General features: G+C 43.4%; 1 protein-coding gene across 6 annotated transcripts; it reads right to left on the bottom strand.

Annotated features, from left to right (window-relative positions):
• Window positions 1-486: 486 nt before the first annotated feature.
• Window positions 487-25270, bottom strand: NHLRC4 (NHL repeat containing 4). Of its 6 annotated transcripts, none has more exons than XR_009152069.1 (3): window positions 25036-25270; window positions 5195-6601; window positions 487-4776 (listed from the first exon to the last, which is right to left on the bottom strand). XR_009152069.1 is itself a non-coding variant. In XM_058156990.1 (3 exons), exons 2-3 carry the CDS (start codon window positions 7450-7452, stop codon window positions 5509-5511), a joined length of 1161 nt encoding a protein of 386 aa, XP_058012973.1. In that variant the 5' UTR covers window positions 7453-7586; window positions 25036-25102; the 3' UTR covers window positions 487-5508. The 6 variants fall into 6 exon arrangements, 5 of the variants coding, with proteins under 5 accessions (XP_058012973.1, XP_058012975.1, XP_058012972.1 ...); XM_058156990.1 differs by adding an exon at window positions 7385-7586 and having other exon boundaries at window positions 487-6601; window positions 25036-25102; XM_058156992.1 differs by lacking the exon at window positions 25036-25270 and adding exons at window positions 14811-14940; window positions 24867-25027 and having other exon boundaries at window positions 487-6601.
• Between the last annotated feature and the right edge of the window lie 1196 nt (window positions 25271-26466).

Genomic DNA, 26466 nt, shown 5'->3' with positions numbered 1-26466 from the left:
CATGGCCCTGTAGAATTATTATTATTATTTTTGAAACTGATCCGGCTGTTTATTTTAGATTTTTTACTACTGCTTTCTTCGGTCTCACCAGCAGTTCGACCCATTTTTATGCCCCCCATCAAAAGCTGCTCTTTTAGTTTTGCTCAATGAGGTTTTTAGTTTTGCTCAATGAGGTCAATAATAATAAAGCTAATAACAATAATAAAATGTGAAACATCAACAATAAAGGCGGATCGTTATCCTGATAACGCTGAACTTTCCACACATTGCCGGCTCAGAAACAAATCCACTGAAAGCAAGTGAAGAAGTGGAAAGTTTGTCTCCTTTTGGAGACATTCAAATTTTTATTTTTTTATTTATTTTATTTCGTCAAGCATGTATTTTAGGACAGATACAAGTGTAAACATAATTATAAATGCATGTAAAGGATATGAATAAAAGAAAACATTAGGACAGGGACGGTAGGCACGCTGAATTTGGCAGATGTGTGTGGACTACCACTCCCAAAATTCCCCAACCAGCTGGCTGGGGAATTCTGGGAGTTCAAGTCCAAATGTCAAGTTTCAGAAAGACTGAAATAAAATAATAATATAAAAGTCATACTACATCAGTCAAATTGCTTAAAAAAAGTCTTTCTGAAAATTCTCGAAGATGTTTTCTTGCATCCTATGAATACAGAACCACCTGAACTGTTAAAATTTTTACTTTACATTTCTTACCATAGTGAAAATAAAGAAACAAACTACAGTATGAGTTTGTACACTTAAACTACAGTACACTTTATTGAGTTTGTACACAATAAACTACAGTACACTTTATTCTTAAGCAACTTGGTTTTGCCTTGAATGACCTTTTGTAGAATAAAGCAATATAGCAATAGCAGTACACTTATAGACTGCTTGACCGGGCTTTACAGTCCTCTCTAAGTGGTTTACAGAGTCAGCATATTGCCCCCAACAATATTAAATTCATATGCACATTAATTACAGCCATGCACACAACTATAGAACAGAACTTGCAAGTTTATCCAGGTGCAGCATATAATTTGATGCCACAATACAGACACTACAGCCACGAAATTTCACTAACAATCTACACAGATATGAAATGCGGTTTGCTTACATCAGGCATGAATTTGACTTTTGTTTAGAATTAAGAACTCTTTAGCATTTAGAATAACAGAGTTGGAAGGGATCTTGGAGGTCTTCTAGTCCAACCCCCCTGCTTAGGCAGGAACACCACTTCAGACAAATAGCTATCCAATCTCTTTTTAAAAGCTTCCAGTGTTGGAGCATTCACAACCTCTGGAGGTAAGTTATTCCACTGATTAATTGTTCAGGACTGTCAGGACTGTCCTTAGTTCTAAGTTGCTTCTCTCCTTGATTAGATTCCACCCACTGCTTCTTTTCCTACCCTCAGTGCTTTGGAGAATAGCTTGACCCCCTCTTCTTTATGGCAGCCCCTCAGATATTGGAACACTGCTATCATGTCACCCCTAGTCCTTCTTTTCAAAAAACTAGACATACCCAGTTCCTGCAACCGTTCCTTCATATGTTTTAGCCTCCAGTCCCCTAATCATCTTTGTTGCTCTTCTCTGCACTCTTTCTAGAGTCTCCACATCTTTTTTTACATCATGGCGACCAAAACTGAATGCAGGATTCCAAGTGTGGCCTTACCAAGGCATTATAAAGTGGTATTAACACTTCACATAATCTTGATTCTATCCCTCTGTTTATGCAGCCTAGAACTGTGTTGGCTTTTTGGCAGCTGCTGCACACGGCTGGCTCATATTTAAATGGTTGTCCACTAGGACTCCAAGATCCCTCTCGCAGTTACTGCTATTGAGCGAGGTACCACATATATATAATGTAGAACCTTATATAGTTTCATACTGACCTGATTAAATGCAGAAAGTAGAAGCTCTGGTAGTGGCTTTTCAGATTGCCAAATGCTTACTGCCCTAAGAGCCTTTGCTTTGCAAAGCGAAATTAACCGTTGCTGTCCACACCCTGGGCAGAACACAGCTTCCTTTCAAAGCCAGGTCTGCATCTTCCAATTTCCTGATAAGCTTCATGCCATCTCAACTGTTATGTCTTTGAGGATTAGCCTTGTCTCCCTCCACAATAATTTGTTGGAAGCTGATAACTCTACAGAATGGCTCAGAATCTTCCCTTTTACAATTTCCCTCTTTAATATCTGTCTTTGGTACTGTGACAGTGTGTCTTTTATTATAAAAGGCAGTCTTTCATTCCAGAAAGTTGTCCTTTAGATTTATTTATTTATTTATTTTTCAAAAACTCACTTATGTCCTTTATTTTGATCATTTTACTGGACAAATGTTACAGTCTGGCTGTAGAAATCCTTTTTAATCTTTGCTCCTTACAACTTCATAGCTTTTAAAGCTTTTGGGATATTTTTTTTTTATTTATATACACATTTTTATAAAGGTTTTGCTCTTGAATTTTTCATTGTAAAGCAAAGTTATAAATAAACATTGCTTTCATATTTATGTACATCTTTCAGATTTGCTCCTTCTTCAGGTTTGCCCTTAATTTTCTTGCAAGAAAATACGCTCACTATACTTTTGGGAGAAAACAAAATGTTAACAGTGTATTTTTTATCAAAACATTGCTGGGGATAAGCATTAAATCTTTGGGACGAAAGGAAAAAAACCATTTTCTTTATATTGGCTAGATTCATATTATATCAACTGTTGTTTGTTTGTTTGCTTAAGTTTAAATTTATACAGCTGCCATCTCATTTGTGAGACTCTAGGCAGTTTACAAGCTGAAAACAGCAAAAAATAAACTGGCATAAATAAAATGAAAAAACAGTTAAAACAACAGATCAACAGATAAAAACACAGAAGAGAAACCTTACAAACTTACAAATAATACAGCCACTTTCAGGCTTACTATATTTATTTATGCTTCGTCAAACAAGTGGCTTATAAACACAACTCTACAATATTTGTTTTAAATAACAAAATACAGGTATGATGCAAACCAGATTCATGGCTGGCTGAGGAATTATGGAAGTGGAAGTCCACTCATCTGAAAACTGTCAAGGTTGAGAAACATTGCCCTAGGATTGCTATCCTGATCTGGAGTGGAGATAGCTGAAAGGCCCATTTCAAAGAAGGGAACTCATCATCCTTGCCCAGCCAGGTTTCAAATAATACCTGGAAATTGGGATTCTCCTCTGGTCAGAAGAAGGGATGCCTTAAATTTTCAACTGCCTGTTCTGTAATCTGCCAGTTCTTCCCATCATACCTCCCTTTGCCGATCACTCTCTCTTTCTAAAAATCCTCTATATACTACCATTCAGAATCCTCCCGGAGACCAAGTGCCAACATGCTGGCTGGGGAATTCTGGGAGTTGAAGTCCACAGGTGTTAAGGTAGCCAAGGTTGGACACCCCTGCCATAAACCTTGCTTGCTTTCTCCCGTTCTCTGCAGATACCCAGGTAGACCACAGTCCTCAATTAGATTCACTCTTTAACCAGTGGTGGGTTTCACATTTTGTTGCTATCGGTTCACCGTGCGCTGGCACACTTGCTTTACGCACTTATGCACCTTTCGCACATGTGCCAGGCCGTCTGCGCATGTGCTTTGCTCATGCGTATGCCTTCTGCGCATGCACAGGGCCTCAAAACCATGACTAAATAGGATGGCATGGAGCCAGGGCAGGCGGCTCACCCCACCCCACCCACAATCTCTGCTACCGGTTCACTGGAACCTGTTGTGGCTCCAACCACCCACCCCGGGCCTGGCCCTCTGCCAGAGAGTGACTCAGAGAGTGAGGGGGAAGGGCTGTCAGGGCTCCCTTCTGTAGGGCCCCAGGAGCCAGAGGCAGGCCAGCTGGAAGAAATAACGAGGCCTCTTTCTCCTATATCTCCCCCCGCCCAGGCAATGCTCCCAGACCCAGCTGAGGACAATCAGTCCTGGTTGGACCCTAGGTTTCGTAGACAGGAGAGGCGGGAACAACAGAAGCAGGGGTGGGGCAGGCCTAGGAAGTGCTGAGTCATGGAGCCACACCCCACAGGGTATAAAAGCAGCAGGGGCTGCTATACTACTCCGTGGTGAACAAATCAACTGCTTAGAGAGAACTTGAGCTGAAGTACTGCTTGTTCCTGGTTTCCTGATTGACTCGCCGGCATCAAGAAAAGATAACAGAGAAACTTGGCAGATGCTCGCTAGTTTGCTGCCAGAGCTGATAGCTGCCGTGGACTGAATTGCCGGCTAATTAAGTCATTGCTCATGCCTCCTGGACTGAGATGGGGGGGACAGAACAGAACCAGTACAAACCGGCTGGTTAACCTTTTCTTGTCTCTACCTTTAAAATCAGTCTCCTTTCTCTTCCATTCCATGCTTCCTAATCACCACCTTAGAGCCATATCACCAATCACCATCTTCTTCCATTCCCAGTAAGATCCTGCTGACCAAAACCATCCTAAAAGCTAAAAATTGGGCATGCTCTCTCACTTTCCAGATCAAAATACTCTCATCGGTGCCATGTTAAAAAAAGAAAAAAGAAAAGAAAGCCCGCTTGTGATCCAACCTCCTTCTCCCATGGTCCCTTCTGACATTTTGCTCCCTACAAAAAGAAGGTCCATTAAGGAAGAAACAGTTAATTATTGGACAAACTGTCCATTTAGCACCAATTTCAGGTTCTCTCCTTTTGGGCGTCATTTGTTGAGGTTGTTTTCTTTCTTTGGGGTGGGTCTTCTCCATGAATCACCGCAAATTATAGTTCCTCCCCAGAGTAGGTTGACGTACTGTTGATTGAACAAATGAGTGCAGATTTGATGAGATAATGTGGCAAAGAAATGGATGCATTTGTAAAAGTAATACAGGTAGTTCTCGACTTGCAGCTATTTGTTTGTTCAAAGTTACGACGGCACTGACAGAAAGAGACTTTGGGGTGCCAGGGGTGAAATCCAAAATTTTCCCCTACTGGTTCTGTGGGTATGGCTTGGTGGGTGTGGCAGGGGAAGGATATTGCAAAATCTCCATTCCCTCCCCACTGCTGGGGAAAGGATGTTGCAAAATCCCTATTCCCACCCCACTCTGGGGCCAGCCAGAGGTAGTATTTGCTGGTTCTCTGAACTACTCAAAATTTCTGCTACCGGTTCTCTAGAACCTGTTAGAACCAGCTGGATTTCACCCCTGCTCATGGCCATTTTTCACACTTACGATTTTTGCTGCATCCCCACGGTCACATGGTCAAAATTCAGGTGCTTCATATTTATCACGGTTGCAGCATCCCGGGGTCGCGCGATCCCCTTTTGTGACCTTCGGACAAGCAAAGTCAGTTGGGGGAGCCAGATTCATTTTAACAACCGTGTTACTAACAGAACGGCTGCAGTGATTCACTTAAAAACGGTGGCAAGAACGGTCACAAAATAGGGTATAAAGCTCACTTAACAGCTCCCTTGCTTAACAACGGATATTTCGGGCTCGGTTGCAGTCATAAGTCAAGGACTACCTGTGGGGGACAGTAGAAGATCCTACCCTGCCTTCCCTCGAGGTGAATAATTTGGACTGTCACCAGGTACAACGTCAGGATTGTAATGGGGCCTCACGCGATATTTGAAGACTTTGACATCGTTGTCCCCGCTGTCGGTGACAAAAAGCGAGCCATCAGTGGCACAGGCGATGCTGGTCGGTCTCAGAAGACCTTTAGAAACGAGACAGATTGGAGATCCGTTCTTAGGAAACAGCTGCACTTTCTGACGCTGTTCGTCCGCAACTATAATATTGCCTTCCTTATCGGCACAAATGCCGGCAGGGTTGCCAAACTGGTGGCCGTATTTGCTGCTGACGGAAGAGACCAGCTTGTGGCTGCTGTCGAAGACTTTGACGTCCCCACATTCTTCGCTCACTGCAAACCCCCCGTCGGGGATGTTGCAGACGTAGCGTGGCCCGCTTAAGTTGGAGATGGAGTGAGCATTCTGCATCTTGAAAGCGCGGTCCAGGGCAAAGACGTGGACTTTTCCTTCGGTGTAATCAGCCACCAGTATCCTTCCTGATGCTTCGACGGCAATCCCTCTGGGGGAGCGGAACTTCCCAATTCTGAGCCATTGACCCTTGGAGAACATGGAGTGGTCTTTGAAGACATGGACAGTTCCGTTCAACATGTCCGTAACAGCCACCATCCCAGCTCTGGTGATGGCCACGTCCTCCGGTAAAAAAACCTCCTTCTTCCATTCCACACAGGGGATGGACCGAAACACCTGGCCAGAGCGATTAAGAACGTCCACTCTGGGCGCGTTCTCCGTAGTGATGTAGACCACCCCATCTGGGGAGCAGTGAATTCCACCCACTGCTCCGTAGTGGTTCCTGTTGGGATTTGAGATCCTCCGGACGAGGTCATCTTGCCGATAGTAGAGGTGGTTTTTGATATTGTCGAGGTCATGGCAGATGACCCTGGTTTTCTCCACCAGTTGGTGAACTTGGTGGTCAGTCACCATGCCCATGCCTGGGTGGTTGGTCAGGAGAGGACTAGCCTTCTGAAAAGTAGAGTCTGATTTGACTTGCAGGGTATAAACTGTCTTCAGAAGTTTCTCCTTGCGTTGTGTGTCTTCCAAGGTATAATCCATCCTTTATTTAAAAAAAAAAAATCAACACAGTGGTTATAAATCATCATACAGTCTGAGAAGGGTTTCGGGGAGTCGGGGGGAGATAGTTCTGAAGACTACCTTGGGAGTGGGTCAGTGGTGGGATTCAGCCAGTTCGCACCTATTCGGGAGAACCGGTTGGTGGACGAAATCTTATTTTGTTTCCCCCCCACACACACACTTTACAGGGCTAATCCTGTAAGGAAGGCAGGAAGGGAACATTCTGCTGTTGTTTCTAGCCTAATCTTTATTGCCCTGCTTACAGAAACTGCCTCTCTGGTTAATCTTTATTACGTTGTAACAGCTAAGGCGAAGCGTCCATCAACGTGAGTGACGTTGAGTTGGCCATGCCTACACGGTCACATGACCACCAAGCCTACCCAGCTGGTCATTAGGGCAGAGAACTGGTTGTTAAATTATTTGAATCCCACCACTGGAGTGGATAAAGGCCACAGTTTTAGATGCAGAAGATTCCAAGTGAAATGAAGTTTTCCACTCGGATGGAATGTATTTAAAACTGTAGAGTTCCTGGTGCTCTCTGAGCTTGGTTGCTTTCTTGTAGATTTTTCATTATCCAACTAGGTAACATCATCAGTGCTAGAAGGGAATAGGGTTTACAGAGTAGAGGAGAAAGAGAATGGGAGGAGGAGGAGGAGGAGGAGAAGGACTGTTGATGCTCTCTGAGCTTGGTTGCTTTCTTGCAGGTCTTTCATTACCCAACTAGGTAACATCATCAGTGCTAGAAGGGAGTGGGGTGTCAACTCACCATGCATCCCTGGCCTGCTCTTGAGTTGCCATAGGCCAGGGGGGATGGCAAAACCGGCGAAACAGCATGGCAGCTAAAGACAGATGCACATTGCAAACTTATCTCTCTCAAGGCTGTATCCCAGGGTTACCCACAGTGGCTGGAGGGGAATGACATTTACAACCTGCGAAATTGCTCCATGGAATGTGATTGTTGACACACCCTGTGAGGAGGGGGGAAATAGGGTCATAATTGGGGCATAAATTACGTAGGGTCAGAGCTGGCTTCATTTGAGAACTTGGGACATGAAGCTCCTAATAAATAAATAAATAGCCCAGGTAGTCCAGAGACTGGATTTCTTTTGAAGCTTGGCTTGAGGCTCATGATTTAATTAGGGCATCCATCAGAACCCTGATATGGGGTTTACAAAGTAGAGGAGAAATAGAATGGGAGGAGGAGGAGGAGGAGAAGGAGGAGGACTGTTGGTGCTCTCTGAGCTTGGTTGTTTTCTTGCAGATCTCATCTTTCATTACCCAACTAGGTAACATCAACAGGGAGTAGGGTTTACAGAGGAGAGGAGAAAGAGAAGAGGAGGAGGAGGAGGGGGAGGAGGGGGGAGGAGGAGGGAATGTTGGTGCTCTCTGAGTCTGATTGTTTTCTTGCAGTTCTTTCTTTACCCAACTAGGTAACATCATCAGTGCTAGAAATTTGCTTCCTGTTTACATGCTCCCTGTTAAGACAAGCCACTTGAATATAAAAAGAGAGCAAATCCCATTCACTTCTAGCACTGATGAGCACTGGATTCTACCCAGTTAGGTGAGAAATGTCTACAAGAAAACAAGCAAGCTCAGAGAGGACCAGGGATCCCACAGTTCAACCCTGAGCTCCGAACACTAAACCATCATCCCCACCCACCCCACCTTCCCATCCTTGACCTTTCCTTGCTAGATAGAGTCCGAAACCTAGATTAGCATACAGATAATCCTTGATTTACAATTCTCTATATAGCGGCTGTTCAAAGTTACCATGATGCTGGGAAAAAAAAAAAGACTTAAAAATGGCCTTTGCACTTATGACTGCCGAAGCATCTCTGCATTCACACAGTCACAATTCAGGTGATTGGCAACACTTTTACGAAAGCTGCAGCATCCCGCAATCACACGGTCCCCCTTTGGGATCTACTCGGACATGCAAACTCAATGCAAACTCAATGGAGTTTGCAAACTCAATGGACATTGAGTTTGACATGCAAACTCAATGGAGAAGCCGGCGGGGAGGACTCACAAGTCATGATCAGGTGATGCTTCGCTTAACGACTGCACCAGGGGTGGCTTTCACATCATTTTACCACCGGTTTGCCGCGCGCTGAAAATGTGAGCTCGTGTGCGTGGCTTGCACACATGCGCGAGGCTTAGAAAATGTAGCTAAATAGGACTGTAGAGTGGGCTCACCACTACCGGTTCGCTGAAACCGGCTGAATGCCACCACTGGACTGCACCACTTAACAATTAAAATTCCCAGTGCTTATTAAAGTCATAAAGGCAAGGATTACCTGGAGAATTGTCCTAAAATCTAAGTGACTCTCACACTGGCGAGCAGCCTTTCTTCGCCACCCTTTTCCCGCCTGCCTAACACCTGTTTGAGGAAGTAGAGAATGATTTTACACAAACGGGCTTCACGCCAAACAATACACCAGCTCTCCCACCTCTTCCAGCCAGAGTTTCACAAAGCAAATGGCCCAATTTTATCCAAGCGAGCATTCCCAGTTTCAGGTACCTGCGGTCCAAGTTGAATGAATAATGTCCTGCTCTTTACCTGAACACAACAGCAGGTGAGAAGGATCTGTTTCTTGTGATATACACTGCTGAAATTAGTCACCTAGGGCTTTTGTTGTTAGTGACAGGAATTTCCTTTGCTGACCAATACTTGTGTCAATAGGGGTTTACAATTTCACCCTGTAAACACAAAGACACTCACATTGTCATAGACGACAGAGGGATCCTTTTTGGCATTGAGGCTGCGCAAAGTGAAAAATGTAAATGAAATGGCATTAGCAGCCTAATACTAGTGATCTACTATTCTGTGCCAGGTCTTTGAAACTGGGTTTACCCTTTATGATTCATCTTTTAAGTGTCTCGGGTGAACTCGGCTTTTGGGGTTCATAAATCAAGTGTTTTGCCTTAGTGTGATATAAGATCAGATAGAGAAGATAGATAGAGAAGATAGATAGATAGATAGATAGATAGATAGATAGATAGATAGATAGATAGATAGATAGATAGATAGATAATAGAAAGAAAGATAGATAGATATAGATGATAGATAGATAGAAAGATAGATAGATAGATAGATAGATAGATAGATAGATAGATAGATAGATAATAGAAAGATAGATATAGATGATAGATAGATGATAGATAGATAGATAGATAGATAGATAGATAATAGAAAGATAGATAGATATAGGTGATAGATGTAGATATAGATGATAGATAGATAGATAGATAATAGAAAGAAAGATAGATAGATATAGATGATAGATATAGATGATAAATAGATAATAGAAAGATAGATAGATAGATAGATAGATAGATAGATAGATAGATAGATAGATAGATAGATAGATAGATAGATAAAATATAGGTAGATAGATATAGATGATAGATGAGGGAGAGAGAGAGAGAGAGAGAGAGAGAGAGAGAGGGAGAATCAGGGGTGGGATTCAGCCAGTTCAGACCGGTTTGGGCGAATCGGTAGTTGCGACCTGCGGTTGGGCCTGCCTACCCATCCCTCCTATGCCATCCTATTTAGTCGCGTTTTTTAGCCACATGCATGCATGCAAACTGCACGCACAAGCAAAATGCATGTGTAGAAGGCCATGTGCATGCTCACAATTTCAATACTGGGCAAACTGGTTTTTAAATTATGTGAAGCCTACCTCTGATATAGATATACTGGTAGATATAAATTGGACAGATAGACAGAGACAGACAGACAGAAAGAGATTTCAAAGAAAGGATAGCTGAGCACGATCTCTGGCGATCCTGCCTTCTTATTTCTGTCCCCAGAGTTCAGATATATAAATCTGCAGAAACTTGTATTAGAGGAAGAACCAAGTAGTTGAAAATAGAATAATAGAGCTGGAAAGGACCTTGGAGGTCTTCTAATCCAACCCCCTGCTCAAGCAGGAGACCCTATAACATTTCAGACAAGTGGCTGTCCAGTCTCTTCTTAAAAACCTCCAGTGATGGAACATCCAGAACTTCCAGAGGCAAGCTGTTCCACTGATTGTTCTCACTGTCAGGAAATTTATCCTTACTTCTAGGATGGTTCTCTTTTTAATGATCTCCCACCTATTGCTTCTTCTGCTGCCCTGAGATGCTTTGGAGAATAAGTTGACTCCTTTTTCTTCTCCGTGGCAGCTTCTCAAGTTACTGGAAGACTGTTATCATATCACCTCTAGTTCATCTCTTCATTAGACTAGACATACCTAGTACAGGGGTCGGCAACCTTAAACACTCAAAGAGCCACAAAGGCGCCAACCGGAAGCCCCCCATTCAATTCTGGAGCCAACCAGAAGTCGGGTTCCCCCACCATAGAGTCGCCTTCTAGTGCGGCGTCCTTTTTCCTCTACCTATCCTAAAAAAAAGGGCTATCAATTGTGGAGCCAACTGGCGACAGGGAGCCTCAGCAGAGGGATGAAAGAGCCACATGCGGCTCCAGAGCCGCAGGTTGCCGACCACTAACCTAGGAGTTTGAGTGGGATCCAAGAAACCTTGATTCAAGTTCTTTCCATTATTATAAACTTCGGTAGCTGCCTTGGGCCACCTTCTCCCTTAACGTAGCTTGGCAGCCAGGTCCATGCGATCAAGGAGAACCAGGATTGTGGTCTAGATGGACGGATGGAGACTTTTAACAATGAGAAAGTGAATTAATAAGTGATAATTTGATCCCGGCTGCCTGGCAGGTCATAACTCAGGAACTGCCAGAAAGCCAAATTGGGACCTTTTGGACATTCAGAAAGTCATGGGCTTTAGAGGGCCCATTAGCGACTTTTGGTGGCTTCTAAACAGGCTGTGACAAGTTTTCATCTCTGGAAAGGTGAAGGAATGCCTGCAGCCTCCTGGATATGTTTATCTCTATGATTAAAGCCACAACAGCTCCACAAAAGGTCAGAGTTGGTTGCCGAGCGCCATTGTTTTCATAAAACAAGGAGGAAGCAAACATAGAAACACAGATCTACATAGCTAAAACAAGAAACTCTGAGAATTTTAAAGAAAGCTTTTATCAACAAGCTGTTTGACCTTTAAATGAGTAAGACTTACAACTTCAAAGAACAAGACAGAGAACAACTGATCATAAGAGAAATACACAAATGGCTTTTAAGCAAGGAACACAAGAAACAACTATAGGACTGGAATAATAAGAAAAAAAAAGAATAAGAGCTGCTTCTTGCAATATCAGCGAATAAAGAATTTATGATGTTGAATTGTATACTTAAAAGAATATACAGAGGCTATTAGAGTGATATAAGAAGGGGGGAAAAGAGGAAAAGAGAATTAATGGATAATTTAAGAAAATATGGAATTTCTAAGCATATACAATTAAACTATAATAATCTAAGATTAATACTTCCAAGAGAATATATAAGCACAAATATGAAACTTTTTGAAATAAGAGAAATGTTGGCTCCTTTTCACTTTGGTTTTTGTTTATTAAGAATAGAGTACTAAACAAGGTTGAAATATTAAAGAGATGAGAACTAAATATACAAGAGATTTTTTTTGAAATATTAAAAAGTGAGAATTAAATGAATGAGAGATTTCTTGAAATAATGAATGTCAAGTTGATACTATTTTGTTTTTTCCTTTTTGCTACTGTTCTTTTTTCCTTGATAAAATTAAGGATAAGAATAATTATCTTTATGTTTAATGAAATGTATGAGTAGAAATTATTAAAATACAAGAATATAAGATTTTAAAGCAAGGAATTTTAAAATGTAACAAGAAGGGAATTAACATAGATTGAGATGAAAATATTAAGGAGATGAGAATTAAATACATAAGAGATTTCTTTTTCTCTTTCTTTTAATACTAAGATGAGAATTAAATATATGAGGGATTTTTTGAAATAAGGAATGCTAGTTGGTATTACCTTGTTTTTTAATTTTTTGTTATGGTTTTTTTTTTTAATTTGGAGAGAGAGATGTGAAAGGGGTCAAAGAGTGGGGGGACTAGATTTGATTTAAGAGTTAAATTCAGGGTAGAGGGATAGAAAGAATTTTATATTAGTGGTATGCAAATAATGAAATTTAAAGAGGGTAAGGGAAATATATTGGATAAAATATACATTGAGAGTGGTGGGAAATGGAATTGGGATTGACTATGTACTTGATTGATGTTTTTGTTAAAAAAAAATGCTGTATGTGGTTTGTTCTAAAAAATTTTTTAAAAAAATTCTCAAAAAAGTAGAAGAAGAAAGAAACACAGATCTCCACCTGCTTCCTGGCTCTCCAGCTGAGGCTACTCAGCTTACCTGTTGGGTCGAGTTATTGAATTCTCACAATAAAACTAGTTTCGGACGGAAGCGTTCAGCTCCACGCCCAGCGGGTGAAGATCCAATTCTGAGATTGAACTTCATCCATCATTTTAAGCCATCGCAATATGGTTTTGGTAGCAATGTATAAGCCCACTTTTGCATCTTGAAGATCCTGGTTGACGGATTAGCAGGTAGGAGAAACGAGGCTATGAATCAGGGGTGAAATGCTCCCGGTTCGGACCGGATCAGCCAATCCGGTAGCGATGGCAGCAGGTGGTTCGGAGAACCGGTAGCAAAAATCCCTGACTGCCCCATGCCCACCCAATCGCCCACTTGCATGCTTGCCGCTTCTTTTAAAAAATGCTTTTAAAGGTAAAAAAAAGAGGCTCTGATGATCACAGCTGAGCCGTGCGATCATCAGAGCCTTTTTTTTACTTTTAAAAACATTTTTTACAACCTATTCAGCAGAAAAAAAATGTTTTTAAAAGTAAAAAAAAGATTGCGCACCACGGCTGATCACCCCTCCCCGCATGCTGTTCCGCTTACCCCATGCCTCCATTTGGTGTGCACTGCATGTGCGCGCACCTCACAACTGGTGCATGGTGCACATTGCGCATGTGTGTATGCAGTGCGCATGCGCAGCCAGCGAACTGGTAGTAAACTGGTTCAGATTTCACCACTGCTATGAATGTTTATTAATATTTATTTATTAATATGAATGGTTCAACCAACCATGCATTGGCACCAAGCCATCTTTTAAAGTTAGCGTCTCTCAACCTGGGCTTTGCTGTTGCCTTCGGACGGCATCTTCGATAATTTTCTGCTAGTTTTTATTATTATTTTTATTTGCATTTATATCCCGCCCTTCTCCGAAGACTCAGGGCGGCTTACAATGTGTTAAGCAATAGTCTTCATCGATTTGTATATTATATACAAAGTCAACTTTTATTGCCCCCAACAATCTGGGTCCTCATTTTACCTACCTTATAAAGGATGGAAGGCTGAGTCAACCTTGGGCCTGGTGGGACTTGAACCTGCAGTAATTGCAAGCAGCTGCTGTTAATAACAGACTGTCTTAGCAGTCTGAGCCACTCAAGGACCCTCAAGTGGAGGATCTTCAATAATTTTCTGCTAGTGTGCCTTTTGGCAATGTCTGGTGGGAATTCTTGGCATTGTAGTCCAAAGCTCCTGTGGAAGATGCCTTTTTGAAATTTATTTATTTATTTTCGAGAATTATTTCTAATATGTAACTGGGTGCCTTAGAGGAACTGGTTCCACAAGGCTTCAAGTCATTCATAATGGTTTACAAACGATCTGGATTGTAGCTGGCCCAAACTACAAACAAACAAACTGTGTTTTGAGCAAAACATGAATGCTAATGCAAACTCGATGCATGCTTTGTTGCAGTTTCATCGGATGAGCACAAGGTGGGGCTGTCCAGCCAAACAATCAAAGGGAAATAGGTGATTGGCCTAAATATTCTTCTCCAGGATGAGTATATTTCTGGAGCAAACTTCTCTGTCATTTGTATTTTAAAATTAGAAAGCTTGCACAAAGCTGAGTGGCTATTAAGCCTGCCAGTCATGAATCAGTTTAATTTGGAAACAAGGAGGAAACAGCTGCCTCCCCAAGATAGGATAATTAATAATCCAATAAATGGGTTAAGAAGTATGCCTGCTGGAGGCCATTGTTGAGAAGGACCCTAACCCTTTTTCAATCAATCAATCACTCACTCATTCACTCAATCAATCAATCAAATACACCTGGAATACTGCAACCAGTTTTGGTCACCGTACTATAAAAAAGATGTTGAGACTTTGGAAAAAGTTCAGAGAAGAGCAACTAGAGAGATCAAGATTAAGGTACTTTACGAGAAGAGTTCTCCACTCCTCCGTAACCAATAAAATACCTTATTCCACCAGACTTGATATCCTGAGTCTAGAAAACTTGAAACTTCGTCGCCTTCGACAGGACCTGGGTTTAGCTCATAGAATCATCCGTTATAATGTCCTTCCTGCCAATGACTACTTCAGTTTCAACTACAATAGAATAGAATAGAATAGAATTTTATTGGCCACGTGTGATTGGACACACAAGGAATTTGTCTTGGTGCATATGCTCTCAGTGTACATAAAAGAAAAGATACGTTCATCAAGGTACAACATTTACAACACAATTGATGATCAATATATCAATATAAATCATAAGGATTGCCAGCAACAAGTTATAGTCATACAGTCATAAGTGGAAAGAGATTAGTGATGGGAACTATGAGAAGAGTAGTGCAGATTCAGTAAATAGTCTGACAGTGTTGAGGGAATTATTTGTTTAGCAGAGTGATGGCCTTCGGGAAAAAACTGTTCTTGTGTCTAGTTGTTCTGGTGTGCAGTGCTCTATAGCGTCGTTTTGAGGGTAGGAGTTGAAACAGTTTATGTCCAGGATGCGAGTGATCTGCAAATATTTTCACGGCCCTCTTCTTGATTCGTGAAGTATACAGGTCCTCAATGGAAGGCAGGTTGGTAGCAATTATTTTTTCTGCAGTTCTAGTTATCCTCTGAAGTCTGTGTTTTTCTTGTTGGGTTGCAGAACCGAACCAGACAGTTATAGAGGTGCAAATGACAGACTCAATAATTCCTCTGTAGAATAACACAAGAGCTACCAACAGATTTAAACTTAATGTCAACCGCTCCAGTTTAGATTGCAGAAAACACGATTTCTGTAACAGAATTATCTATGCTTGGAATGCATTACCTGACTCTGTGGTCTCTTCTCATAACCCCAAAAGCTTTATTCAAAATCTATCCACTGTTGACTTCACCCCATTCCTAAGAGGACTCTAAGGGGCGTGCATAAGAGCACAAATGTGCCTACCGTTCCTGTCCTATTGTTTCTTCCCCTATATATATATATATATGTTTTCTGAGGTTTTCACGGGTGTTTGTATGTAGGTCTTTGGTTGTTCGGGTTTTCTCCCGTGTAAAATTGGAAATGTCTTGGCAACGTTTCGACGAAGTCTCATTCGTCATCTTCAGGCTTCAGCTTCGTGCTCCCAGAAGCGCAAGCTGAAGCCTGAAGATGACGAATGAGACTTCGTCAAACGCTGCCAAGACATTTCCAATTTACACGGAGAAACCCAACAACCAAAGACCTCATATATATATATATATGTTTTCTGAGGTTTTCACGGGTGTTTGTATGTAGGTCTTTGGTTGTTGGGTTTTCTCCGTGTAAAATTGAAATGTCTTGGCAGCGTTTGATGAAGTCTCATTCGTCATCTTCAGGCTTCAGCCGTGCTCCCAGAAGCACGGCTGAAGCCTGAAGATGACGAATGAGACTTCAAACGCTGCCAAGACATTTCCAATTTACACGGAGAAACCCAACAACCAAAGACCTACATATATATATATGTTTATACTACCTTGTTTCTCCTCATATATATGTTTATATATTATATAATCTTATATGTTATGCTTGTGTATATTGTTTTGACAAAAATAAATAAATAAATAAATAAATAAATAAATAAATAAATAAAAAAAAAATATAAAAAAAAAAGATCAAAGGCCTGGAGACTAAAACATATGAAAAAGAGCTGCAGGATTTGGGTCTGGCTAGACTCTTCTTAAAAACCTTCGGTGATGGAGCGCCCATAATTCCTGGAGGCAAGCTGTTCCACTGGTTAATTGTCCTCACTGTTAGGAAGTTTCTCCTGAATTCCATGTTGCTTCTCTCCTTGATTAATTGCCATCGATTGTTTTTTGTCCTGCCTTCTGGTGCTTTGGAGAATAATTTGACCCCCCTCTTCTTTGTGGCAGCCCCTCAAATACTGGAATATTACTATCATGTCACCTCAATTTACAACGCTTTAGTTAGCGAGCGTTTGAAGTGATAACGGCCCTGAAAATAGTGACTTACGACTCACATCAAATACCTGTACAATTAGCACAGGGGCCCCCCAAGGCTGTGTGCTCTCCCCACTTCTCTTCTCTCTGTATACCAATGACTGCATCTCCAATGATCCATCTGTTAAGCTACTGAAGTTCGCAGATGACACAACAGTGATTGGTCTCATTCGAGACAATGACGAATCCGCATATAGACGAGAGGTCGAACGACTAGCCTTGTGGTGCAACCAAAACAATCTGGAACTGAACACACTCAAAACCGTAGAAATGGTGGTAGACTTTAGGAGAAACCCTTCCATACTTCCACCTCTCACAATACTAGACAACACAGTATCAACAGTAGAAACCTTCAAATTTCTAGGTTCTATCATATCGCAAGATCTAAAATGGACAGCTAACATCAAAAAAGGACAACAAAGAATGTTCTTTCTGCGCCAACTCAGTAAGCTCAAACTGCCCAAGGAGCTGCTGATTCAGTTCTAAAGAGGAATTATTGAGTCTGTCATTTGCACCTCTATAACTGTCTGGTTCGGTTCTGCAACCCAACACAGACTTCAGAGGATAACTAGAACTGCAGAAAAAATAATTGCTACCAACCTGCCTTCCATTGAGGACCTGTATACTGCACGAATCAAGAAGAGGGCCGTGAAAATATTTACAGACCCCTCGCATCCTGGACATAAACTGTTTCAACTCCTACCCTCAAAACGACGCTATAGAGCACTGCACACCAGAACAACTAGACACAAGAACAGTTTTTTCCCGAAGGCCATCACTCTGCTAAACAAATAATTCCCTCAACACTGTCAGACTATTTACTGAATCTGCACTACTATTAATCTTCTCATCGTTCCCATCACCAATCTCTTTCCACTTATGACTGTATGACTATAACTTTGTTGCTGGCAATCCTTATGATTTATATTGATATATTTACCATTGTATTGTAAACGTTGTACCTTGATGAACGTATCTTTTCTTTTATGTACACTGAGAGCATATGCACCAAGACAAATTCCTTGTGTGTCCAATCACACTTGGCCAATAAAATTCTATCCTATTCTATTCTATTCTGTTCTTGTGCTTAACAACTGTCACAGCATTCCCAAATTATCAAAATTTGGGTGCTTGGCAGCCAGCGTGTATTTTGATTGGTTACACCATCCTGGGATCATGTGATCCCATTTGTGATCTTCCGGGTTGGTTTTGAGAAGCAAAGTCAATGGGGAAGCCGGATTCATTTAATGACATGATTAACTTAATAACTCTAATGGTTGCTTAACAACCGTGGCAAAAACAGTTTTAAAATTCGGCACACACAATTGACTTGCTTAGCAACAGAATTTCTTATCTTATTTGTGGCCCTAAGTAGATAACTTCCTGTACTGTGAAGGAGTATAGTAATCAAACTAATATTGGCTAGTTGCTTTTATTATGAATTGCTTATGCTGCTATATAATTGTTATTCATTGAACCAATATTTGCTGTTTGCTTCTGATACAATATACTGCTAGAAATTATTTATTGGTAATTAAGCTTTGTTATTGGCTTCTGCTTATATTATATTATTGTATACTGCCAGAAATCAGTTGTTAGGAATTAATTCTAGCTTAGTAAATGGTAACCTTGATACTGGTTGGCATTAATACAAAATTTGTTATCTTGCTTCTGCGTGTGGCTTTTTTTTCTTTTTTTTTGAATTTATATCCCGCCCTTCTCTGAAAACTCAGGGCGGTTTACACTATGTTAAGCAATAGTCTTCATCCATTTTGTATATTATATACAAAGTCAACTTTATTGCCCCCAACAATCTGGGTCCTCATTTTACCTACCTTATAAAGGATGGAAGGCTGAGTCAACCTTGGGCCTGGTGGGACTTGAACTTGCTGTAATTGCAAGCAGCTGTGTTAATAACAGACAGACTTAGTCTGCTGAGTCACCAGAGGCTTCTATTCTTGGCTTGAAAGCTAGGCACGTCCTTGAAAATATAGAAGAAACTGTTACCCAGGAATATCAGGCCCCATAGATAAAGGAACTAGGGAGTTTTCCTGCCTCATAAATTCTATAGGAATACTCTATAGATAAGGCAGACAGAGACAGAGGTCTAAACAAAGAATGCTTTAAAGAGTACGTTGGTAACGAACCTTTGTCTCTGATTGGGTAAACTTTGCTTCTGTCGGCGTAAAATGTATACAATATTCTGAGCCACTCTCGCAGGGGTGTGGCTATTCCTTACATGCATTTTGTCTGTATGTTTTGGATATAGTTTTGTCACTCATTCTTTTTGCTTTGGCCAAAGAATAATTTTATATATATATATTTTTTGCAAGCTTCGTCTCAAGTCCCACTGTCTTTGGCATCTCAGTGGCTTGGGAAAACTTTCTGGGACCTTACAACTGTATATAGGGTGAGCTATAGGGCCATCGGTTTTTTATAGCCTTCTTTGGAATCTCCTGCCCTTTCTAAAGTGGTGTCGTGTCCCATTCCTCCGCTGACGGCCGGGTCAGGGAAATCCGAATCAGGCGTGCCTCTGCAGCTCTGCCAAAGTCCTAGCAAAGTCCTCAGGGCAGGCAGGAGACCAGAAAGTGACTTCAGCAAGATATGTTTAGACTTTGCCTGACTCAGAGAATGCCAGAAAGCAGGTCCTTTATATAGGCCATGGGGTGTGGCTCCATGACTCAGCACTTATCCAGGCCTGCTTCTCCCTTCCTTCTGTCGCCTCCGTCTATCAAGTCTTCTGACGCGAGGGTCACTCCAGTCTGCAGCTGTTGGCAATTGACCTCCCTCAGGCTCACATGCTGTGGAGGAGGGGGAGGGGTCTAGTTGCTCCGTTTGCCTGGGCATGGAGCCAGAGCTGGGGGCTGGAGGTACTTCTTCCTCCTCAGCCTGTCTGGGCATGGAGCCAGGGCTGGGGCCGGGAGGCATACTAGGACATTCCTCCGTGTTCGGAAGCAGATAAGAAGGCCCCGGCTGTGGTGAGATCGGACGAGACACAATAAGTGGTACATTGCTTCTGTCTGTGCTGGTTGCTCTAGGACAGGGATCAGCAACCTACGGCTCTGGAGCCGCATGTGGCTCTTTCATCCCTCTGCTGCGGCTCCCTGTCGACAGTCAGCTCCACAATTGATAGGGCTTTTGCTTAGGATAGGTAGAGGAAAAAGGACGCCACACTAGGAGACTCTATGGTGGGGGAATCGGACTTCCGGTTGGCTCCAGAATTGAATGGGAGGCTTCCAGTTAGCACCTTTGTGGCTCTTTGAGTGTTGTGCCTCGCCCGCCCTCCTCTCCGCAGCTGGGCCCCTCCCATCTCCTGCTATCTCAGCCAGAGACTGATAGTGAAGAAGAATGGACTGGCATGCCTCCAGCCCCCAGCCCTGGCACCATGCCCGGACAGACTGAGCAAACAAACCTCCCTCCTATAGCATGTAAGCATGAAGCCAGCCACGAGCTAGAATTGTCGGCAGCTGAGCAGGAAGACGAAAAGTGGACAGATCCCCGCTTCCGGAGAATGGAGAGGCGACATCAGCAAAAGGAAGGGAGGGGCAGGCCTGGATAAGTGCTGAGTCATGGAGCCACACCCCATGGCCTATATAAAGGATCTGCTTTTTGGCATTCCTTGAGTCAGGCAAAGTCTCATCTGGTTGCTGAAGTCACACCTTGGATTCCTGCCTGCCCTGAGAACTCTGACAGGAATTGGGCAAAGCTGCAGAGGCTTCGTGGCCACGCTTGATACAGACTTCCCAGACCCAGCCGTCAGAGGAGGAGTGGGACACGACATTGAGTGTTTAAGGTTGCTGACCCCTGCTCTAGGATTTTAGAAGAAGGTTTGGTGGTGATTCCTTCCAGGGCTGATCCTGCTGTTTGGATCTCCTCATCTGCAGGGAGAGCTTTCATATCAAGTCTGCAAATTTTCAATTAACCACTAGATGAGAGTAAAGATTTTCATACCTCTGAGCTGCCATCCGGTGGCTCTCTGAAATTCTGCAGCTCTTGGTGCATGAAGCAGGACCTGCAGAGTTTTGAAAGCCGGTTTTATTCCCTTCTTCACCACATACTTTACGCTGGATCATATTGGCTGAAGGGCCGTGATGGTGCAGTGGTTGGAATGCAGTATTGCAGGCTAATTCTGCCAGCAGTTCAATCCTGACGGTATATAAGCCTAAGTGCTATTGCTATTGCTGTAGCTGATTGGATGTTGCATTAGGAACCCTGGTGGCACAGTGGTTAGAATGCAGGACTGCAGTCTACTTCTCCTGGCTGCCAGCTGTTCAATTCTCACCAGGTCAAGGTTGACTCAGCCTTCCATCCTTCCAAGGTGGGTAAATTGAGGACCCAAAATTGTTGGGGGCCATAGGCTGACTCTGTAAACTGTTTAGAGAGGGCTGTAAAGCACTGTGAAGCGGTATATAAGTCTAAGTGCTGCTGCTATGGCTATTCCTTCCTTCCTTCCTTCCTTCCTTCCTTCCTTCCTTCCTTCCTTCCTTCCTTCCTTCCTTCCTTCCTTCCTTCCTTCCTTCCTTCCATGGTGCACAGTGGTTAGAATGCAGTATTGCAGGCTAACTCTGCCAACTGTCAGCAGTTCGATCCTGACTGGCTCAAGGTTGACTCAGCCTTCCATCCTTCCGAGGTGGATAAAATGAGGACCCAGATTGTTGGGGACAAGAGGTTGACTCTGTAAACCGCTTAGAGAGGTCTGTAAAAGCACTGTAAAGCGGCATATAAGTCTAAGCACTATTGCCCTTCCTTCCTTCCTTCCTTCCTTCCTTCCTTCCTTCCTTCCTTCCTTCCTTCCTTCCTTCCTTCCTTCCTTCCTTCCCTCCCTCCCTCCCTCCCTCCCTCCCTCCTTCCTTCCGTGGTGTGCAGTGGTAAGAATGCAGTACTGCAGGCTACTTCTGCTGACTGCCTCCTGCCAACAGTTCAGCAGTTCGATCCTGACCAGCTCAAGATTGACTTAGCCTTCCATCCTTCCGAAGTGGGTCAAATGAGGACCCAGATTGTTGGGGACAAGAGGTTGACTCTGTAAACCGCTTAGAGAGGTCTGTAAAAGCACTGTAAAGCGGCATATAAGTCTAAGCACTATTGCCCTTCCTTCCTTCCTTCCTTCCTTCCTCCTCCTCCCTCCCTCCCTGGTATGCAGTGGTAAGAATGCAGTACTGCAGGCTACTTCTGCTGACTGCCTCCTGCCAACAGTTCAGCAGTTCGATCCTGACCAGCTCAAGATTGACTTAGCCTTCCATCCTTCCGAAGTGAGTCAAATGAGGACCCAGATTGTTGGGGGCAATAGGCTGACTCTAAACCACTTAGAGAGGGCTGTAAAAGCACCGTGAAGCGGTATATAAATCTAAGTGCTATTGCTCTTCCTTTTCCCCTTCCTTCCTTCCTTCCTTCCTTCCTTCCTTCCTTCCTTCCTTCCTTCCTTCCTTCCTTCCCTCCCTCCCTCCCTCCCTCCCTCCCTCCTTCCTTCCGTGGTGTGCAGTGGTAAGAATGCAGTACTGCAGGCTACTTCTGCTGACTGCCTCCTGCCAACAGTTCAGCAGTTCGATCCTGACCAGCTCAAGATTGACTTAGCCTTCCATCCTTCCGAAGTGGGTCAAATGAGGACCCAGATTGTTGGGGACAAGAGGTTGACTCTGTAAACCGCTTAGAGAGGTCTGTAAAAGCACTGTAAAGCGGCATATAAGTCTAAGCACTATTGCCCTTCCTTCCTTCCTTCCTTCCTTCCCTCCCTCCCTCCCTCCCTCCCTGGTATGCAGTGGTAAGAATGCAGTACTGCAGGCTACTTCTGCTGACTGCCTCCTGCCAACAGTTCAGCAGTTCGATCCTGACCAGCTCAAGATTGACTTAGCCTTCCATCCTTCCGAAGTGAGTCAAATGAGGACCCAGATTGTTGGGGGCAATAGGCTGACTCTAAACCACTTAGAGAGGGCTGTAAAAGCACCGTGAAGCGGTATATAAATCTAAGTGCTATTGCTCTTCCTTTTCCCCTTCCTTCCTTCCTTCCTTCCTTCCTTCCTTCCTTCCTTCCTTCTGCACAGTGGTTAGAATGCAGTATTTCAGGCTAACTGCCCACTGCTAGGAGTTCGATCCTGACCAGCTCAAAGTTGACTCAGCCTTCCATCCTTCCGAGGTGGGTAAAATGAGGACCCAGATTGTTGGGGGCAAGAGGCTGACTCTGTAAACTGCTTAGAGAGGGCTGTAAAAGCACCGTGAAGCGGTGTGTAAGTCTAATTGCCGAGTGCTATTGCTGCAGAATCTGAGAACAGCCGTTTTCTTCCTGTAACAGGATTACAAGGTGGCCTCCACGGATGAAGGCATGCGAGGTGACTTTCCCTGATGCCTTAGGTGGGAGCAAAGCGGGCTTTCCGTCTTCGCTCACCTGAGACCAGCCCAGATGCCTATCAACAACCCTCCAGAAGGGCTGGCTATCCAATTGCCTTGAGGTGGATCAAATCACCATGTAATGGGCTGGCGCTGGAGAGAGCTGGGTGCCCGCGGGGCCTGATGAGAGCCAGGATAAAGGCCTGCGAGTTCTTCGACCCCGATTCAATTATTGAAACGTAAAGCTAAAGGCCTTTGCCTTTTGAACTTGGGAGTCCGGTTGGCCTCGTTCACTCTCTGCCCTCCGCCCTGCAGCCCGTAGTGTCACAAAAGTCCCCTCCCTTATGCCTCATTTTTTTAACCTCCCTGCCAGCTATGTTGTTGCTGTTCTCGGGAGCTTTTTGTGTTGTTCAGTACCCGGACGCAATGTGCTTAAAAAGCCGTTGACCTTGGCTGTGCAGCCTGGATTTGGGAGTCCAGACTATAGAACAAAATACAGGTCATCCTCAACTTGCAACGGTTCGAAGTTACGACAGCCCTGAAAAAAAGTGACTTGTGACCGGTTTTTTTTCACACTTACGGCCCTGGCAGCATCCCCGTGGTCATTGTGATCAGGATTCAAATGCTGGTGATTGTCCTGGGATCACCTTTTGTGACCTTCTGAGAGAGCAAAGCCAACGGGGAAGCCAGGTTCATTTCACAATTTGGTGACTCATTTAACAACGGCCGTGACTCGCTTAATGGCAGTATTTCAAAATTTGAGGGGCTACCACAAAGAAGGGGGGGGAGGGGCAAATTATTCTCCAAAGCACCAGAAGTCAGGACAAAGAAACAAGGGTTGGAAACTAATCAAAGAGAGAAGCGACCTGGAATTAAGGAGAAACTTCCTAATAGTGAGGATAATTAGTCAGTGGAACAGCTTGCCTCCAGAAGTTGTAGGTGCTTCATCACTGGAGGTGTTTAAGAAGAGACTGGACAGTCACTTGTCTGAGATTGTATAGGTTCTCCTGCTTGAGCAGGGGGCTGGACTAGAAGACCTCCAAGGTCCCTTCCAGATCTTTCTATTCTATTCTATTCTATTCTATTCTATTCTATTCTATGCTATGCTATGCTATGCTATGCTATGCTATGCTATGCTATGCTATGCTATGCTATGCTATGCTATGCTATGCTATGCTATGCTATGCTATGCTATTCTATTCTATTCTATTCTATTCTATTCTATTCTATTCTATTCTATCGGATCCAATTGACTGTGGCATGAAAGATCTTGGGGCCAATGCTTACACTTTGATTAAGGATTAACAGAATATTATAGGGCTGTATATTACATTGAGAAATCAGGACAAAGAAGACAATGGCCACAACTTCTAAATTGTTATCATTGGTCTTGTCCGTGAAGTCATCAAGATTTAGATCTTCCTGGAAGAAGACTTTAATGTAAATAGAAATGCAATTAAAGTAAAGTCATTTCTCTAAATGGGAACAAACCAGGTGTGAAATCCAGCAGGTTCTGACAGGTTCTGGAGAACCAGTAGCGGAAATTTTGAGTAGTTCGGAGAACCGGCAAATACCACCTCTGGCTGGTCCCAGAGAGGAGTGGGAATGGGGATTTTGCAGTATCCTTCCCCTGCCGAGCCCACCAAGCCATGCCCACCAAGCCACACCCACCAAGCCATGCCTACAGAACCGGTAGTAAAAAAAATTGGATTCACCACTGGAACAAAGGTATATGTGCTCACCTCTATAAGGGTATACAGCAGTACGAAGTGGCATCTGATAGCTTCCTGTTTTCCATCCAAGAGTCCTTTGTATGTTGGCTAGTTTGAAGCTCACCCAAGCCAAGCTGAGCCTTCATCAACCCCACCCCCAGAAAAAGAACAAGGCGTAAATATAATAAATGCAATTTACCTGCGCACAAAGCAGATCTCTTGCTCGATTGCAAAACCTCTTGCGATAAGATCGTGTGATCCAGAGAAAACCATAGCTGGAACAGCCAAGCGCTGTTGCTACTGGAATTCCTCCAGTTACTTACTAACGCACGAGGAGAGAAAAGGCTGTTGCTATCACTAGTAAGCAAAATTCACCTTTGTCGGTGTTTGTCGACCTGGGTCAGTCTTAGTGAACCTGTTTGGCACCAATTGCCAAAATGGGAGCATGTGGGTGTGTGCGCAGGAGCACCGGAGCGCCGGAAACCGGAAGAGCCGCTCCCTGACACACATGTGTGTGCCGGGAAGATGGGCTTCCTTACATGCACACCGGTTACCTGGTCTTCTGGTTTCTGGCATGCTTGCACGCATGTAGACCAGCTGGCTGGCATACTTGCATATTCCAGAAACCTGAAGCTCAGCTTCCAGGCACATGCATGCGCACCAGGGAGCTGCTCTTCCAGTTTCTGGCACTCCCATGTGCGCAAAGACCAGCTGGCTGGTCCCATACGAGCAACGGGCGACAGCTGGTTTGCCTGGAGAGATGGCTCTGCATGTGTGCCATAGGTTCACCATCACTGACCTAGGTTCATTATTATGTGACTTGGTCGTTTGAACTGATGCTTCTTTTCCATAGTTGATTGTCAACTCACCGGGATGGATTGATTGAGTGATTTTTTCTAGGGAATTCTGATATAGGTTATTGTGGGGTCCTCGACGCTCTCTTAGTTTGGTTGTTTTCTTGCAAACGTTTCATTACCCATCTTGGTAGCATCATCAGAGCTACCAAGGGAGGGAGGTTTGTTCTCTGTTTACATATAAGTGGATAAACCCTGTCAGTGTCGGTGGGAGTGTTCTTGGTACTGTAGGTCCTGAATTTGGCTGTTGTTGACTGTTAGATTGTTTGTCTGGATTGGTTGTTACCAGTAGAAAAAATAATTGCTACCAACCTGCCTTCCATTGAGGACCTGTATACTGCACGAATCAAGAAGAGGGCCGTGAAAATATTTGCAGATCCCTCGCATCCTGGACATAAACTGTTTCAGCTCCTACCCTCAAAACGACGCTATAGAGCACTGCACACCAGAACAACTAGACACAAGAACAGTTTTTTCCCGAAGGCCATCACTCTGCTAAACAAATAATTCCCTCAACACTGTCAGACTATTTACTGAATCTGCAGTACTATTAATCGTTTCACAGTTCCCATCTCCAATCTCTTTCCGCTTATGACTGTATGACTGTAACTTTGTTGCTGGCAATCCTTATGATTTATATTGATATATTGACCATTAATTGTGTTGTAAATGTTGTACCTTGATGAACGTATCTTTTCTTTTATGTACACTGAGAGCATATGCACCAAGACAAATTCCTTGTGTGTCCAATCACACTTGGCCAATAAAAAATTCTA

Source organism: Ahaetulla prasina, chromosome 14, assembly GCF_028640845.1.
Source record: "Ahaetulla prasina isolate Xishuangbanna chromosome 14, ASM2864084v1, whole genome shotgun sequence".
Lineage (NCBI taxonomy): Eukaryota > Metazoa > Chordata > Lepidosauria > Squamata > Colubridae > Ahaetulla > Ahaetulla prasina.
The sequence above is the reverse complement of the archived record's forward strand: the minus strand, read 5'-3'. Positions and strand labels throughout refer to the sequence as shown.